This window comes from Labrus mixtus, chromosome 8 (genome assembly GCF_963584025.1).
Source record: "Labrus mixtus chromosome 8, fLabMix1.1, whole genome shotgun sequence".
Lineage (NCBI taxonomy): Eukaryota > Metazoa > Chordata > Actinopteri > Labriformes > Labridae > Labrus > Labrus mixtus.
This window is the reverse complement of record NC_083619.1, coordinates 6,029,035-6,048,414: the sequence shown is the minus strand read 5'-3', so window position 1 is coordinate 6,048,414 and position 19,380 is coordinate 6,029,035. Positions and strand designations below refer to the sequence as shown.

At 41.7% G+C, this 19,380-nt stretch overlaps 2 protein-coding genes across 5 annotated transcripts in view; one reads left to right on the top strand and one right to left on the bottom strand.

Annotated features, from left to right (window-relative positions):
- Positions 1 to 19,380, bottom strand: part of LOC132978695 (epidermal retinol dehydrogenase 2-like) — a 489,977-nt gene that overhangs the window by 327,015 nt on the left and 143,582 nt on the right. The gene's annotated exons all lie outside the window — the stretch shown is intronic.
- Positions 1 to 19,380, top strand: part of LOC132978690 (disks large-associated protein 1-like) — a 97,843-nt gene that overhangs the window by 30,643 nt on the left and 47,820 nt on the right. For 3 of the 4 annotated variants that reach the window (XM_061043950.1, XM_061043949.1, XM_061043952.1), the window contains exon 3: positions 16,376 to 17,896. In XM_061043950.1, coding sequence (XP_060899933.1) covers positions 16,484 to 17,896 — 1,413 coding nt within the window. In that variant the 5' untranslated portion in view covers positions 16,376 to 16,483. The remainder of the gene's footprint in view (positions 1 to 16,375; positions 17,897 to 19,380) is intronic. The other variant, XM_061043951.1, reaches the window with a different exon arrangement.

Genomic DNA, 19,380 nt, shown 5'->3' with positions numbered 1-19,380 from the left:
TTGCTGAAACTAAGGGAAAAATGCTCTTGAGACCAAAAAAGCCTAGGCACGTCATATCTGCAGAGGAGTAAGCATTAGCACATTTGACAGTGCCCAAATTAAGCAGCCCTAATAAGATACAGTCATTAGGTGCTAGCTAAGTAGAGTCATTTGATTAAAAAAAAAAAGCTAAGCTTGGGCATACACTGAATGATTTTAAAACGGTAACAGTGGAATGTCATCTCACACTGTGTGAGTTAAATGTGAACACGCACATCCAAAGCTAACAAGTAATGTGCTGACGTCTTAAATCAGGACAGAGCATTGACGATTGTCAATAAAGTTTACTTCATAACTCCCACAGATGGAAGTTGAAGTTGGACGAGAAGGAAGTCAAAGTTGTAGTTTTGCTAGCTAGATAGATAGTTGCAACAATGCTAACAAAGTAGAAAAAGGCTGCCCCTGCTGATCTATAGCATCCTTTGTGCTGAAACTTAAAAAATAGAGGTGGTGTGGTGCCATGCTAATGTTAGTTGGATATTTTAACATGGGGCTCCAAAAGAACTGACTTTATTTCTGAGCCTGCCTCAAGTGGCTGTTCAAGGAACTGCAGTTTTTGTCAACTCTGAATTTGCATCAATTTTCTATCCTTTAAGATTTATTTGAGGACTTTTGAGCCTTTAGTTGGATCGGACTGTGGATAGAGTAGGAGATCATGGAGAGAGAGAGAGAGAGAGAGAGAGATAGAGAGAGAGAGAGAGAGAGAGTGGGAAGTGACATGTGGGAAAAGATCTGCAGGTTGGACTTTACCCAGGGCCGCATACTTGGAGTACAGGACTACAGCCTCCGTACGTTGGGTGTGACCTAACTGCTAGTCCATCAGCACCCTGAGCATTATTTTTTTTAACCCCTGAGGTAGAAACTTGGGGCCTGATTTACTAAAGGTTTGCGTGTCTTAAAACGTGTGCAAAGTTGACACGTGGATTGGGGGACCTCACCACTGCTTGTGCCCCCGTCTTCGATACCTCTTTCCAGAGCATTTATGTCCGATCAGACACAGCGCTGGCCAGCTGTCTGGTGCGCAACAACGGCCCGAGTGTAGCACCTGAGCGCCACAGAGGTTACAGCTCGCACCTCCTGCGCAATGTATGACAATTCATTCAAGGGAAGAAAAGAGAGGCCCTGTTTAATGCCCAGGTTTTCTAATAAGCCAAATTTTATTTTTGTAATATTCAGATTTACCTGCTATAACTCAAAAATATTGTGCGTTGATTTGCCTCTTCCACTAATACCTATTTTGTGCTTGCAGTCATCCTGCTTTCCGTCCAAACTCTCCGTGATGTAAACCAGTAGAACACTAACTTAAATACAACCGCCTCCACAAGGTTTGCCTCTGTTGTCATTCATGCTAATTTTCTTGGTAGATCACTCCCAAATCACACACCAACCAAATGTGCAATTTCTTGGAGTGAACACGCAATTTAATACTCTTGGGACTCTTTAGTAAATCAGGCCCTTGGTGTTTTATTTTTTCTCAGGTAAAGATTAACTGACTTCACAGCACCAGGCTCAATTCTGATTGGCCTGCCTTCATCGTGTAAAGAACCGTCATCTATATGTTGTGTGCAGCTCATGTTAGAACCTTTAGAGAGATGTAATGACACCAGAGAGCAGATACCGACCGTCTCCTAGCAACCGTCTTATGTGACAACAGAAAGTGTAACACCTGTAGGCTTTTACAGTTCTCTTAACTCTGACACAAGTCATGCCACAAAGCTTAGTCATGTTTGTCAAACAGCTCAGGTCCATCTCCATTCTCCTATGAAGGGAATTCAAAGTGAAAACAAACGGCACAGATGCTAACTTACAGTAGATCCTGTTCAGACGCCGTGCATGCCGAGCCTTCTCAGTTGAAGGTTAGGTGGTTTTGTTTTGTCCCGAGGTTCTCTGCGGAGTTTTTCACGCAGAGACATCTTAGTCACGCTGAGTCAGACAGGAAACCCGCGGGAGGGTGGATGAGTGTACAGTAGAGTGAAGTGCTGACACCGAAGATGCAATCGGACCAAACTTTTATCCCGAGTCCTTTTTTGACAGCCCCCGTGTAAGAGATCTTCACAGCTGAATGAAAACATGTCCCTCCCCCTTTTTCACAGGGTTGAAACTGGACCTGTGATGGTAACCGGAAGAGGAAGCAACCCAAATAATGATTTAGAGATAGACACAGGCAGGAATGGAAGGACTTTGATCATGTTTACATCTGCACTTTTCATCTCCAGATGTTTCTGAAGAGCTTACCTGCAGTCAGATCTCACTTCTTCTCACATTATGCATGTGAAAGAGCATCAATTGATGAAGAACTGTGATACGAACTCTGGTCATTGAAGAGAGACAGAGAGAGTGATTATGTTCTGAAGCGTCAGAGTGATAAAAAAAAAAAATGTTCTCTCTTGTCATGTAGCCTATTACGGTTACATTGTACAGTTGTGTGGTGTTCTGAAACACGCTGCAGACTGGAGTCTGTCAGCAGTGACAAACTGAGATCAGCATTATATAAACATCTTCAGCCCCCTGAATCATGGACTATGATGAGCTGTTTGTGTGTCATATTTCTCTTTGACGTCCCATCCTCTGCCCCTGTGTTTGGTTGTCCAGTTTAAAAAAAAAAAATCCACTGTCCCTCTCTGAGTCATCTCGTGCATCCCTTAGGCCTACTGTTGTCAGTGTTACACTGTGTCTGGGCGTACAAGGATAACAGTTTGTACCCACCATTATGATGCTTTTTTAAAACTTTAGCTAAGTTCTTACTCACATGATGGACATTACAGACTCAATGTGTCTGTTTCAGACTTCAGCAGCAAAGAGAGACAGGTCTCAGATTTCACTTATTGATTTCATTATGTAAGAGCTTATGTATATCAGTCAATCAATCATTATTTGTATAGCGCCCATTCATAACAAATGTTATCTCGAGGCACTTTACAAAAAGCAGGTAAAAGACCTTACTCTTTGTTATTTAATATTACAAAAGAGCGGTACTCATTGTTATGTAACAAATGAAAAACGGGATCGGGGGAGATGGGATAGATGCAGGAAGGATTTCTCCTTTGTAGTCCTCGCATACCTGACTTCCTGACTTCCTTGCCGCTGAGGTGGAGGTCGGAGCAGGCCGTACATGAATGAGGACGGCGGTGGTTGTGGGGACGACACAGATCGATGGTTGTGGCTGTGCGTCAGGGACGTCGGGTGGTAGTAGTGCCAGATCACCTCGCTGAAGGTTGGGGAAGCTCCATCTACTCGATGGCCCGGCTAATCCAGAATGTGAATCATTTCATTTTTGTGAAACAGATCAAGCCATTTTGTTTTTAAGAGAAAAGGGAACACTGTGCTCTACATCCTCCCTGAGCAGTGTCCCTAGAATTAGTCAGAGTTTGTTAGTTACGGTGTGTTCTTCTTAACGAGGGTGATCTTTCCAGGGATAGAGGACAGTTGCTGTGTGTAATTGGCCAATCACAGCCGTGTAATGAATAATGATAGTGAGGAGAGCTCACCCGGACACATGTAAGCACGCAGCTCATCAAGAAGACTGTAGTGATGGAAGATAAAAGTAAAGCCACATCTATCTGAACTCAGGAAATGAGGACGATTTCTGGATGGAACTACAAAAAAAAAATCACATATCACATAATCACATTCTTAGCATGCTTAGAGAGCAGACATGAGTTTGTTCAATGTACCTGCTTGAACAGTGAACTGAACGAGTCCATTCATAGTTTTCATGTGACATCACACACTTATGGAACCACCCACCTGGCGGACAAGAAAGGCCTCCTACTGCTAAACTCTACGGAGACGTAATCAGTCTCAGTTACCACCTAGGAATTTCAACCAGTTTGTTATTCAGTGTGATGCACTAACAAACGATGGAGACGAGCCCGGGTTGTTCTAATAAAGAATATAATCTTTGAACCCAAAGTGGAGGAGATTGTTGATTAATGCTGTTAGACGCTCGGCTGACCCTGTGAGGGAAGAAAAGAACAAACTACTCCTCATCCTGACGTCAAATAATGTCTTAACTTGATCAACATATGTCTGCCTTAACAGTGACAGCTGACAGTGATCCTGATACGATCGTAAGGTAACGATATATTGCTAATGTTAGCTAATTAGCACTCCCTGTTGCTGGGATGATGAAGAATGTCTTGACCTTCACTTCCCAAACAGCAGCATTATCGACCCCAGCCACATCAAAAATACATAAAGCTGTCCATACTTTTGTAGGCTTTTATCCTGGCAGTAAGGGGAAGGATTCTTTACTTAAAGGCAGGGTTGGTTATTTTAAAAAAAACTAGCATGATTTTGAAAGTAGCATTCCCTCAGTGCTCCGTCTGCACCCACCCCCTCCCCTCTGTGCTCCCTCAAAAGCCACGCCCCCTCACTTACATGCACCAGCGCCGTTGGTCCAAAGCGGATCTCAGCTCATGCTTTGAGTGTGGGCTTGTGCATGCATGGGGAAGAGAACGAGCAGGGAGACAGGCGAGGTGTGATTGGTTCATCAGATTGGTACCTCGTGACAGACATTGGTCAAAGTTTTTACAGGGTTACAACTGCTACAGATGACAGATTTTCTTTGTTCTTTTTTCAGAGCACATTAATTATTAATGTCTGTCAGGACCTGAAGACAATTTCAACCAAAATCAAAAAAAAGGAAATTACCAACCCTGCCTTTAATATGCGTCCTGGTGAGGACTGTACTGATTTAATGATTGAATCAGTGTCCTGTGTGCTATTTAAGAGTCAAATCTGCCCTAAACTTGCAGTAAACGTGTCGTTCTGAAGAGATGGGATTAAAAATCCACAATGTCTTCACTGATGGAGGCCACTTTTCATAATTATTTTTGCCCTCCAAACTTCTTTGCTGTTCATGTGACTGAAAGCAAGGACTTTTTACCTTGTGACTGATCAAATTCAGAAATTCTCTGTGTTATGGTTGCTTATTTTCTACATTGAGATCGGACACAGAGACAGATATGGAAGTACAGTGTGAGATAAAAACGATCTCAGAGATCTAACTATGGTAGAACCAATGAAAAACATATATATTTTTGAAGTATCAAGTAATTAGCTTTTCTGTCTACACATCTAATAACCCACTCTGCTCATTTTCTTCCTGTTTCTGAGGCTTTGTTTTCCTGCAGCAGAGCTTAACACGCTTCCATCCTCTCATCCAGAGAGTGGTGAATAACCACAGCCCGAGCCAGTTCTCAGTCCCTGCAAGCCGTTTATTTATTTTTTTTACACTGAAATGAATGAAGATGGAAAATCAGATTTCATGCTGTGCTAAATTGTACGCAATGGATTATTGAAGGCATTGAAATGTTGTGGAGGGTTTGTGATTTGTAGGACAAGAACATAAAAGCAGCGCTTTTTTAAAATGAGGATGTTTTTTTTCATTCTCATTTGGAAATAAATGTTAAAGGACCCATCTGCAAGATATCTACTGAATGAAATCATAAAATAAGCTTACTATATCATCAGACATTAAGGAAACACGCTTTGTTGAAATGCTGGCTTCTCTGACAACAACGCAGCAGCCAGTATGTCCTCCTAAATTTAGATTCTGGTCCTGAATGCTCTGAACTTGGTTTTGGTTTGCCAGGAACACGACAAACCAACAGGTGTCTCAGCGATGGAAGTGGGCAAGAGAACTGGTTCAGATAGAAGTGATTGTACCCGACCTAAAAAGCCTCTGCATGTTTCTAATAAGCTCCACGAGCAGAAACGTGCTCAAACTAGGATCAATATCAGAGATGCTTTTGAAAAATGGAGAGAGGTTAGAGCAAGGTTTTTAAGACCGATGCAGAGCTGGCTAAACACTGAAGCTTCAGTGTCCGCTACATAGCAACCTGCGTGCAGATCAGTAAGGAAGGGGCAGGGGGAGACAAAGCTCCCTTCAATGTTTTCAATTTGATATGCAGTTCCCTTTTTAAACACTAAGTGTCATAGTTACATACAACACACGTGATGCAGAATGAATGAAAGAAAATTAGGAAATGAAACAGCGTTTCTGGTTCTGAAAGAGGGAGGAGACAGAGATAAACTCGGGGTTCATTGGAGAAAACCTCCCCCCAACCAGGTTGGGTTCACAGACTCAGTTACCATAGTAACAGACTCAGAGCTAAAGTTACATCTCTTTTTGTAAGGAGCTTGAGTTACCCCTCTTTCTCGGTTTTGAGCGACCACCCTTTCTGAAACGAAAAGTCCGGAGTTTCCTCAATTCAGGTTTAACATATTCAGAATTTTCACTTTCCTCCTTTTTGAAATAGGGCCCTGGTCTCTTATCTGAGCCCCTATTAATCACGTGACACTGAGTAATATGATGTGTTATTAATGGCATCTAAAAAGCTACATTAAAAAAAAATCAACTTTGACTTATAAATGAAATCAGCCATTGTAATATCATCAGAAAACCAATTACATGTACAACTTAAACAGCTTACTTTTTCACAGTCAATTATACAACTGTAACCCTTAGTATTGCAAAACAGAGCTGTTTGGCCATCCCACAGCTACGGACACCAAGGAGGTAAAGAAGCCACAAAGTGTAAAACAAGGTTCAAAGGAAAGAAAATAAAACTAACACTAAATAGGAAAAAAAACTCAATGAGATTCTGTTTAATGTCGGGTTGAGCTGATGTTTCAGAGCAGCAGGAAATATTCAGAAAAAAAATCACCTCGAGGGAGATGGAGGGGGTGATGCAATTATATCCTGCGACTGGTGAGAACCTGCTGGGAATTCATGCAAGTTATGAAACACCATCTTTTCTAATCTCCACTATCTCCACTCTGTGACACTGAATACGTCCACTGCTACACTATACATTCATGTAGCATGAATATAAAGGTAAAATCTGACATCATAGCATCGGACTCTTGTCTTTCATCTACCATCTTGGATTAGACAGGGAGATCTCCAGCAGTGAGGGTCAATATGACTAAGATTAAGATTTACTTTTATTGATCCCTGCAAGGGGAAATTTCAGTTTTTACACTCTATAAGTCATGAACACACACATGCAGAAACAGGATCCTATGGACATGCACAGCGGGCGCTCCTGAGCTGATGGTGGGGAGGGTGTTCGGTGCCTTGCTCAAGGGCACCTCGGCAGTGCTCAGGAGGTGATCTGGCACCTCTCCAGCTACCAGACCAACTTCCATATTTGGTCCGCACTGGCGACCCTCCGGTTCCCAACCCAAGTCCCTACAGACTGAGCTACTGCCGCTCAAGACAGTGTAATCCAAGAAAATGTTCAGGAGTGCAGTTATGAAAGAAAAAGGCTCAATGGTTTCTGTCCCGAGGAAAATGATTCCATACAGTAGATTTTGAAGTGTGCATTTTAGAATGTGAGTCAACCAGTCAGAAGAGTATCTATCCTCAGTATTTAAAGCTTGTTTGACATAAGTATCATGAATCAGAATCATGGCTCATTTTCAAACGGGCTGTGTGAGGAAAAGCCTCCTGCCTCTGCTGTTTATAGAGCGCCGTTTCTATGGTACTGACTGAGCATGTATTTATAACATCCACAGTATACAATACATTATGTGTATGTGTGTGTGTGTGTGTGTGTGTGTGTGTATCTTACTTGAAGGAGAGCACTAAATGATGTGGAATGCAGGAGATTTCTTTTCACTTGTGTCTGTTTCACACAATGCTGCGGTTACCATGGTGACACATCCATTATCTTTTTAATAACGTGTTAGTCGAGGAGGGCAAGAGATAGAGAGACAAGTGAACAGGAAAGAAAAAATGGGAAACGCACACACACACACACACACACACACACACACACACACACACACACACACACACACACACACACACACACATAGCCTATATGTTTATGTGAAGTGATGCTGTAATGTTATTCCCTCTGTCACACAGTGGTACTGTTTGTTCCATGCTGCAACTCAAGCGGGGAACCCTGAAACTAATTCACACTCACACATATGGTGTGACAACATCATGGACTGTATATATTGGTGTGTTCACATATGCACTGAACTCCTCAATATTTCTAGATATGTTTGGGGGAAACCTGCATGATGGTATCCTCCGGCTCTCTTTCTTCCGACAGCGAAGACTTCCAACTGTGAATAAGCAACTTAGGAAGATTTGTGGGGCAGACTGTCCTGAAATCTTTGGATGTTGCCAGGAAAATGTTGCATGTGTGAAAACAGCTTAGGAAGAGGATGTAGCTACCTTGTCATCAATATCTAAGCTTGGTTGGTATGTTTCATCAGAAGTGACCATGTTTGGAAAGGATGGCGCTCAGGAACGGAACAGCTAGTGCTATTATATGGTGGCCCACAAGGGCAACTCACCTGCAGCGGCTGAAACAGCGTACATTTGAAAAAACATGCAGCAGATTCAGAAATTATATAAATTCAAAAGCAAATGCAAAAGTCAAAAAGCAAAAGTAACTGCATTAACATTAAACACTCTGAAAATACATAAATGATACTACATCAAAAAGATACATGCTAGTAGACAAACACTACAAATCCAGAAGTGCTCCAGGCCTGTAGGGGGCTCTCTTTGGAAGAGTTTATTATTTACGGGAAGTAAATGAGGGGGGCGAGAAGGTTAATTATTGATTAAATGGGAAAGTGGCATAGTTTTATGACAGAGAGTAACAATAACATTACAGCAACTATAGAAGACTTACAGATGCATTGTGAGTCTGGTCTGGATTATGACCAAGCTGCAACCTACAGTGTTGAAAAAGCCAACACAGAAGTGAAGAAACCTGCAGTTCCTTCAGTGTCCACTTGAGACAGCCAGAAGTCACAAATGCACCACTTTTAAAAATGCCTGTTTTTTACAGCAGAAATGAACATGTTTACAGCCTGGTTAAAAAAACACGATTTGGGTCTGAGTAGTTATTGTCTTTATTGGTACACACTGTGCAGGGGGAGTATTGTTTTTGTAACTGTTTCTGTTTTGATTTCATAAAGGATATACGTTATCCATAGTAAGGCGCAAGGCTGACGTGATTGACGGGCAGGCGTGATGTAACAGTTTGTCAAGATGCCTAAAACCCGCCTCAGTTCCAACTGTTAGCTTGTCGTTCAGTTGACTGAAAGTTCGGCTGAGACAGGATTTCCAGCATTGGGACGTCACTCAGGCCTTGTCCATCAATATTTACAGTCTATGATTTTGACACGTGCAGGAGAAAGCTGATGGAGGGGTTCTGTCTGACCTGCCCCCGGGTATCAGAATCTAGCTGTAGGGCTAACTGACGCCCTACACTTGACACTGGTCATTTGGGCTTTGGACCGTCGGGAGGCTGGAGTTGTAAAGCCAGTGGGGGGAGATGTGACTACATGAATCCAGTTTGACTTTAGAGAGGACCATGCTTTTCTAGTTTATAGATGTTCTACTCTGTAAATGTAGTCTGTTGTCTTCAAACAGTTCAATAACAGCTTGCATTATCTTTTCCATATCTGCCAACGACATAAGACATGTTACCACACTGCAGGTGGAGCAAAACTCTACGTGTTTGAGACGAGCACTGACACAAAGGAAACTCAGATAACTAAAGGCTTAAAGGTTAGCTTAAGGGAAAAGAGAAGAAGTAGAGATTAGAAAGAGTCAAAGGGAGAAAATCAATACATTGCACAGCGCTCTATCTGATCTTTTCAATGGCTTTTGTCCCATTTTGGTATTGATTTTCCTCCAGTTGTTGTCTGAGCAGTGAATAGTTGACAATAGCAGGTCCTTTAAGTGAAGTCTATGACTATCATTTTACCTGTCATTAAGCTCATCCTGCACAAGTAAAGCCTATATCTCTCTGACATGTGTTTAAATCTGGGCTGTCTTTGTCCCAGAAGGAAACTCTGACTATGATGTACACATTTATAGATTATAAAGGGGTGTCAGCAAATACAGGACATCATTTCAGTATAAATACATTCAAATTCCAGTGTTTTCTAGTTTTGTGAAAGACGTAAGAACATGACTTTTGCAGCTCCTCTTGCAAGGACATTTGTATTTTTCAACTAGAGCAGAAATAAAACTCCAAAAAACACCAACATCTTACGGTAAAAATATCTAAAGACCCCCACCAGGGACCAGCTACAACCATTAGATCTGAGATTAAACATCTATTCAGTCTTGATTCTCTTTCATCGATTCATCTTGATGGTCTTCTAAAAAGCGCTGGTGCATCTAAACATCATCTCTATAATTATCATATAGATCATTACGGATTATACATATGAGCCTTTTTTCTCTAGATTTACAGCTTTTGTAGAAATCAATATCAGAATCTGAAACCTGATGATCTGAACACAACAGGCAGCTGAGCGACACCTGATGTTAGCATTATAGTAACAAGCAGGGGGCAGATCTACTGTTTCCACCAGAGAAGAAGTCCTGCCGCGATCACAACCTGTCTAAACTGTCTCAGTGTGAAGTCTCTAATGTCTCCACAGGTGAATGAATTCATGTCATGAAGGTTCAGCTTTTGTTTTCACCACCTGCCAGGATGACAAGAAGAACAATTTAGACCCATAATGAGAAGAATGAGTAGAATCAATGAAAAATGTTTTAGTGACAGATCAGCATTGAAATAGTCAAGTCGTCATCAAAAAAGGATCCCCATAGAGTTCGATCTGTCTTGGCTAGAGGGTGCCAAACCCAGCTAACAATAGCACAATCACCACAGAACTTTGTGTTGATTAAGGGCGCACTCACACTAGCAAAGTTGTCCCGCCTTCCCATTCCCCCGCTGGCCTGCACTCACACTGCTTCAGGACTAACCGGGCCTGAGAACCTTTACCTCTTGTCTATAACGCCGTAATACAACACATGCATGGCTTGCTTAGTTTACAAGACGGGAGGACTCGAGAGAAGATAAAAAATTAAAAAAAGATGTTCCTATCACTTTCCCAACAAGTCCTCAAAGTGTCCCTAATGTGTCCCCCAAATTTCTTTAATGTATCACTAACATGTTCCCAACTTGTCAAGTAAAAGTCAAGTCATCTTAATTGTCAATTTTTCCATGCATGCTGGATAATCAGAAAAAAACCCCAAAAAAAACGTTTCTCTCCGAACCACTGTTCGAGCTAAGTATAAAAATGTTTTTAAAAATAAATTATATACAAAAAAATATATATAAAGAAAAAAACAAAACAGATATACAAAAGTCCCCAATATCACCCCAATGTGTTCCCAACGTGTCGCCAATGGTGTGGCTGATTAAAGCTGATGTCTCAAAAGATCAAGGGGACGCTCGGGAGCCATTAGACAACTAAGTAAGTTAGTTAAAAAATAATAATTTCAAAGGTAAGGCTGCCTTTGTAAAATAGGTAATGGTATCATTTTTAAATGGTGACAAATGCAGAATTTGTAGTAAATAAAAAAATGTTAGACTGATGAACCGTATGAACGTGTCACAGTCCTCTGAGTACAAACAATACAGAAAACATTCACAATGCAACCTTTCTTTTATAGACACATAATTAGTAAATGTCTGAAGTTGATAAACAGGTATATCCTGTGTACGTGTGTGTATGTGTGTGTGTGTGTAGTAGTGTTTATTTGTGGTCTCTGATACAGAAGACATTACCATTGAAGCTTCATGCAATGAGTATCCTGTCTGACTGCGGCTCTGGTATCCTCCCTCAGAGCATGACTCAAAGGCTTTTTGTTTGCCTGCTTCCATTTTGCCCAAAATAACTTGATCTCAGCCCTATTTTCATTTCTCCTTCCGCCCACACACAGCATTAACCCAGCCTGCTTGGCACATATGGCTCTTTGAAGAATGCAGTAGGGGGGTGGTGGTTAGAGACGGGCAGAGGTTGTTTTATTTTGGTTGGGGGGGGGGGGGTTCAGTAATCAATCTCTTATCTTTTGTTATCTGAGGTAATGTTTAGGTTTTTGTCAACTCTTCTCTTGCCTAAATGTAAGGTAACTGTCATTAGGATTCTGCTGTATTCATGAACGCTTGACGCAAGAAAATCAACACGTACATTCAGAAGGAAACAAAATCAGAAAAGAAACTTACACATGAATAAATAAAATCTGAATAATAACTTCATTTTCAGACTAAAAGTGAGTCCTATGGCCTTTTTTTTGTTCTCTTTTTTAAGGACTCACAGTTTGACTCCAGTTCTTCTGTTGAAAAAGAACATGTAGTACAGAGCAGTCGTTCTGTTCTCCACTCTCATGTCTGTACTGACCCATGTCCCATATATCAGTCATTAAAGATGAAGTATTTTTATTTCTATCTCAAACTTAGAATATAAAGGCTCAGAAACATGATGGGTTTCCAGACGGGTGAGCAGGAGGGAATGTCCAAAGACAAAACAAGAGAGATCTTCTTCATTCACCTGCTATAAAACTGTATTGTAAATACAACCTACTGAAACATAATAGACTTTTTATTGTGATAGAGAAATTGAAAGTTGTAATTCCTAGTTTATACACTTAGGGAAGACTAATGGCTGAGTGCTTACAGCATCCATAGCCTCAGAGCTCTGTGCTCACCTTCCAGAGTTATCATCAGAATTAAATTGAGAGTTTGCACAACAGCGAGCAGAGCCTCACCAAGGGGGATCAAAGGGGGGGGGGGGGGTGGGTGGCCATTTCACTTAATTAAATATAATCAACTATTATTTATTTACCACGTCAAAAGCAGAACTTATATTAAAATCAACTTTTTTCTTTGTTAGTGGCGTTTCAGTGCAGCACATTGTGTTTTTTAATACGTTAAATGTCGACACAAACCCTTTTTTGAGTCCTTAAAGTTCAATTTGGCAATCAGTTGTGTTACTTTTTAAAGGGAAAAGGTAACTACAATATATACAACATCTTTAAGATACTTTATTAGTTTACTCAGCACTCTAATGCTTTTGTCAGAGCTCACAGAGAAAACATCAGTTGTTGCACGATGTGATGCGATACACTTTTTGTCCCCTTGGGGAAATTTGTCTGTCAACATCATTTAGACAGAATGCCAAACTGGAAGAGACAGGACGTAAAAGGGGACTCATGGTTGGACATTCATATATGTTACCGTGTTCTTTAGACATAACTATCTATATAAAGATCTTATTTGTATTAACATGTATTGATTTTAGATCTAAATATAGAGCAATATGCAACTCTGACCCCTAGTATTTAAAAAGGGGACTGCGTTGCAAACTCAAAACCTTGGAGAGAGCTGTCTCCCCCGCCCCCTCCTCCCTGGAGTCAACATGCACGCAGGTTGCCATGTCTTGGACACTGAAGCTTCAGTGTTTAGCCAGCTCTGCATCAGTCTGGAAACTTGACTGCGTTCTAACCTCTCTCCAATTTAGAAAGCATCTCCAATATTGATCCTAGTTTGAGCACGTTTCTACTCGTGGAGCTTATAGAATCAGTTATATCCATCTAGTTAGCTTGCATTCTTCCATCGCTGCAACACCTGTTGGTTTGCCGTGATAGCTGGTCTCATATCTGTTCAAAACAAATCCAGAGCATTCAGGACCGGAATCTAAATTTAGAAGGAGGACATACTGACTGCTGAGTTGTTGTCAGAGAAGATAGCACTTCAACATAACATGTTTCCTTAATGTCTGATGATATAATAAGGTCATTGTATAATTTAATTCAGTAAACATCTTACTGATTTGTCCTTTAACACATACAGTTTAAAAGTTACAAGTTCTGTACTCATGGACCTGACAAATGAAACACAATAATTCACAAGGACACTTTTTCCCTGCCATGAAATACCTAATATGCAGTTTCCATGGCTAAAAAGCAAAGAACCTAAGTCAAAGATTACAAAGGTAAAACATGTATCATAACATTCCCTGTAACGCAGTGAGAAAAGATCTCTCACAGGCCGCCAAAGCAGATCATTGATGCTCAACCCTGTTCAAATTAATCTTATAAGATATCATTTAAATTTCTAGTCTTCATTCAGTTAGGGTTAGGGTTTCTTTCGTCATTGCATTGAGAGTTTGCTCAAGGAAGAAAGTCCCAAGCAAGAAAGCAGATGAAGTTGTTTGAATAATCCCGTTTCAATAAATCTAAGATATAATTCATTACAGCCAGAGCATCACTTCTTTAACCTTTTGGAAGAAGCTAAAATGCTAAACATACTATGTATGTCTGTAATGCTCAAAAAGTGTATACCTGTGATTAAAACCTCAAAGTTTTAATAGTTTAAATGACTAATGAAGTCTAAAATAATTGTTCATCACATTTACATATTCAGGCTTGTTTTGAAGCTTTACCTGTTTTTGTTTTTCTTTATTTAGCAAAACTAGAGGAAAAGAATAGCAGATTTAGCATTTTTTAAAAGGATGAAATACTTTGGATGAGGCACTTTCATCAATATTATTTATTTTTTTGAGTTGCATTACCTTTCAGCTCAAGTGATTAAGATTCCGGGGATATAAACTGTTTAAAAAAGAAATCATCAGGAATAAAGGAAGCAGTCAGTGATATCAGAAAGATTTATTCTAATGGACGGCCAAAGAAAGAGAGAGTGGGAGTGCTGACGCTCTCTCTGTGTGTGTGTGTGTGTGTGTGTGTGTGTGTGTGTGTGTGTGTGTCTGTGTGTCTGTGTGTTTGGTTTGTCCCAGCTCACTGTGCATTACTGTAGCTTGTTAGCAGTCCTTCTACCAGTGGAGCTGTCAGGTTGTATTAAGCAGTTTTGTCATGGGCCAAGTAGGACGAAGAAACACACATGCACGCTCACATGCACGCGCACACACCCACACACACACACACACACACACACACACACACACACACACACACACACACACACACAAACACACACACACACACACACACACAAACACACACACACGTATATTTCCCACAATTCCACCACAAATGCAAGAGTTCATGTCCACACACACGCCTTGCACACAGCACACACACACACACGCGCTGTGGCCCTTCGTGTCTGTTCATCTGTGGTGAAACTGCCTTGTGAGCAGTCTGATCCCTGGAGCCTTTTCCCCAGAGTCTCCTGGGATGTGAACTCACAGTTATGTAAGGGCGGGGAGAGGGGACTTCTTACAGTACTGTTACCTGCTCTGATGAGTGCCGGCTGAATGGACGGGTTTGTTCAGCACACTGAGTACCAATGAAAAAGACCGGCCTCCAGATGAATAATACATCCTCTTTTTAAAAATCTTTTTCATCTTATGCTGCATTTTTTTGTGTGTTTAAGTTAATTGGATTGATGTGTTTGTATTAAACAGCTTCAAGTGCACAGCTCTCGTCCTGAATCCACAACACACCTTTTCTCTTTGATCAACTGATATGGACGTTTGTGTTGCCTCAAGCCTCGGCTTCTTCCTACACCTGCCTCCTTTTTTACACTAAGAGGCTATTTCCACACTCCTTTTGTTTTCTTTTTAAAACAGTGGAGAACACAATATTCTTACAAGCATTTCACTACCGTATAAGAACTATGGTCCTATCAAACTTAAATGCCTGAAAACACACACCAAAGACCAGTCATTCATACTATTCATACATATTTCATACTTGTGAAATATGTTCTGTTATCAGTTTGTTTAGAAAACTAGACTTGATTGTTGGCTGAATACCAGTGACCCTCTGATACCGGTTCTATAAAGAAATTTAGAGATATACAGTGTTCCCCACAGAACAGGAGGGGAGTACAAAAGATGCCTCATCTCCTGTCTGCACGGCAGATTTAGCGCACTAAAAAAAGATACTTTGAACATTGAACAAACCAAATATTTAAAAAGTCAGTCATAGTTGATAACTTAAATACATATAGGTTATTAGAAATGAAAAGTTTGTCAAGGATAATGGATTATGACCTAGTTAACTTTTTTTTAGTTTAGTCTCTTTGTCTCTAATCACTTGCAGAGTGTGTCAGGAGCTTCATTTTATCAGACACGCTGCAGAGAGGGATTGGATTTGGACTTGGTCCACTAGTTAATTGTGGGGGGGGGGGGGGGTGAGCAGTGCGGTGTGTGCGTGCATGTTGGTGTGTATGAGGAGCTCCCGCTGTGCTGTGAGCTATTGCGCTTCCATACAGCACAATGAATTCACATACTGGGACACCAATATTACGCTGTTGTGTAATAAATTTGTCTTAATTGGTAATGTTAATTGTAATAAAAAAAGAGATCACATTATGTATTATTTTCATTTTTATTGAAGATATATAGAGCCTCTACAGATACTGCACAAAATGAGTATAAATGCCGCACGATGTGAACACTGAGTAACCATTTCTTTTGGAGATTGCTGTTGTTTTTTAATTGTAATATTTATGTATTTTCTGCTGTATGACTTGTATTCTGTAAGACCAGTTGACCTTATTGACTCCTCTCTCTCTCTCTCTGTGTTTTCCAGAGTCTGCAGCTCTCCTCTCAGGGACAGTCCTCTGCAGCCCTTCTCTGGTCACAGGCCTGCCTGCCAACTATCATCCACATCTTTCTATCCACCCATCCTTCCCCCGTCATGAAAGGCCTGTCCAGTAGTCGGAGTCACCATCACGTGATCTCCTATGAGCCATCATATGATCCCCTTGGTCACCACGTTGACCGCAAGCCATATTTGATCAGTCAGAATGACATGCATGTGCCCATCCCCATGCCACATCCGGCTGAGCTGTCCTACTACAACGCTCAGCGAACCCCGTACCCCTCTGACAGCAACAGCATCGTCCCATACGGAACCTTCCCAAGGAGGTGCCACTCCACCTCCTCCTCTCACCATCCTGAGGTAAAGGATGAGTGTATGGCCATGGTACCATTTATAGGAGGAGGAGGTGGAGGAGGAGGAGGTGGAGGAGGCTATGGAGGTAAAACACCAACCCGGGTACCTGCAAACTTTGCGGACCCGTATGAGCGTCAGCCATCATTTTCCAGAGATGGCTACCACACTTTGCAGTACAAACGAGGAGTGCTTGCCCAGAGTGGGGGGGCGGTGGCCAACAACAACAACAACGACAGTCCGGGGAGAATCCGCCACCTGGTCCACTCGGTCCAGAAACTCTTCACCAAGTCACATTCACTTGAGGGGCCACACCACACACAGTCCTCCAAGGGGGCCAATAATGGGAGCGTTAATGGTGGTGGTGGTGGTGGAGCAGGTGGTGGTGGTGGTTCAAGGGCCAGCCCAGAAGGTGAAACTCCGCCAGGAGTGCGCCACCGGAAGCGCAGCAAGAGCCGCGAGCGCTGTCGATCAGCGGAGCCCAAGCACCGAAGCCACCACCACCACCAACACCACCAGCTCCATGGCTCAGCGTCCGCTCCGGGCTCTGGCTACTGGAGCTCAGATGACAACCTGGAACGGGAGCTGTGTCTCTACCACCCTCATCACCACCAACCTCCACCCTCACCCTCACCCTCCATGTCCCCCTCGCCCATCGCCATGACAATGGGCCGGTACCCCGGCAACAACCATGACAAATTCCCCCAATCTCCCATCCCCGTGCTCTCCTCCTCGCAGTCCCAGCAGTTCTTCATGATGGACCCTTACGGCACACTCAACGAGCACACATACACCCATGCACACCATGGCCACACACACCACCATCCTGCACTCAAAGTCTCCCGGAGCAACAACGATGTGAAGTATTCGGCCTCGTCAGCATGTGTGCCAGTTAGTGTCAGCAGCAATAACAGCGGTGGCGGTATCGGTGGAGGAAGTGGCTCCTTGCTACCAATGGGGCTAGTGGACGGGCCCATTGTGAAGAAAGGGGCATGGTCATCGAGCCTAACGGTGAGCAGGGCCCGAGAGGTCTACACGAACAACAGCAGCCACAACCAGCTTCGAGACAGCGCAGGACCCGGTAACCTAAACCTAGATAGAGCTCTAGTCAAATCTAAGGGCAGTCAGCAGCAGGAGCGCACTTGCCATTTCTTACAGGTAAATAATTTCTCCCTGACACCCATCCAAAACCAGTCGATTCACCTTTCTCCCCTTTGTTGCTTCCCTTTTCTCCACAACTTACTTTCCTCACCAATGTTCCTGCTGACTCAGTAATGTCCAGTCCTGTAAGGTTCTCAGTCCTACCAAACACTTTCCCATTCTGACCACACTGAAGAACAACTTCAGCAATGTGAGAGCGTTAGACTTAATCAAAGAGTGGTTTTAGGGGCTCCCTTAAAAAGATGCCATCAACACGATGAATTCCAATCTCACAAAATTAGGGTTAATGTTCGGAAATGAGACACAAAATTGTTAAATAAAAGCTTTTTATAAAGGAAGTAAAATATTTATCCATGTAGTTTATTAGGGTGCCAGTCCTTTTCATGGATTTCTTTTTAAAATCTAACCAAGTACACACGGGACACAAGCAGTGGTCTCCTCTGTGAAACAACCAGAATGGGCAGCTTTTATTAATTTACATCCGTGGATCTGGATGAATCACCTAAGAATGAAGAAGTTAGCTAAGTTAAGGTAATTTACTAGTTAGCTTTTAGCTTGATGAGCCTATACTCTGTGTAAATAAATAACAGTGTTGGTTAAAACAGATATACTATGATTTTGCACCCAGTGTCTTTGGTTGTAAAGTATTATAGGTTAGTTAGTTGATGATTTTAGACTAAAGAAAGTGTGTGTGTGTTAGTCTGGGAAGTAAAATGTGCTGCTAATGCAAGAAAAGTAACTAAAAAAAAAAGTTAACTAGGTCATAATCCATCATCCTTGACAAACTTTTCATTTTTAATAACTTTTAAGTTATCAACTATGACTAACTTTATAAATATTTGGTTTGTTCAATGTTCAAGGTATCTTTATTAGTGCGGTAAATCTGCCGTGCAGACAGGAGATGAGGCATTCCCAAGAAAAGGACAAAAACAATTCATTACAGCAATACAAATTCAAAGTTCTAGGGACTTCCAGACAAAATACATTCAAACAAACATCACCAATTAAATCAAGTCATGATAAAATGCTTTTAAAGGCATCCTCTTACAAGTATGTGCAATTGGTTTCTGTAATGTTTTGAGCTTGAAAAGATAAGAAACTGGTTTGTCACATATCTAGACTGTGTACACAGTGATAACACACAGATTTTGTTGTTCACCTAAAAATAAAAATAAAATACCAGACAAGAAAACTGCACAGTAAAAATGTAGTAAAACTGATAGGTATCGATCATTACCATGACACTACCATGGGATCTTTGTCCTCAAAGAAAAGCAGTCTGTGTTTGGCTGGAGGAACATGAGATATCCAATAACCACAATCCTTTAATGAAAAAGTTGATGTTGCTCCAATCCCAGACAAAGTTAATGATGTTGTACCCAGAGACTATAAAACCTACATGTAGTCTCAGTGACATCAACCATTGGTCTCTGAAGAGGTGTTCCAAAGCCAAACGATGGCGGTTGACTTATTTGAAATGC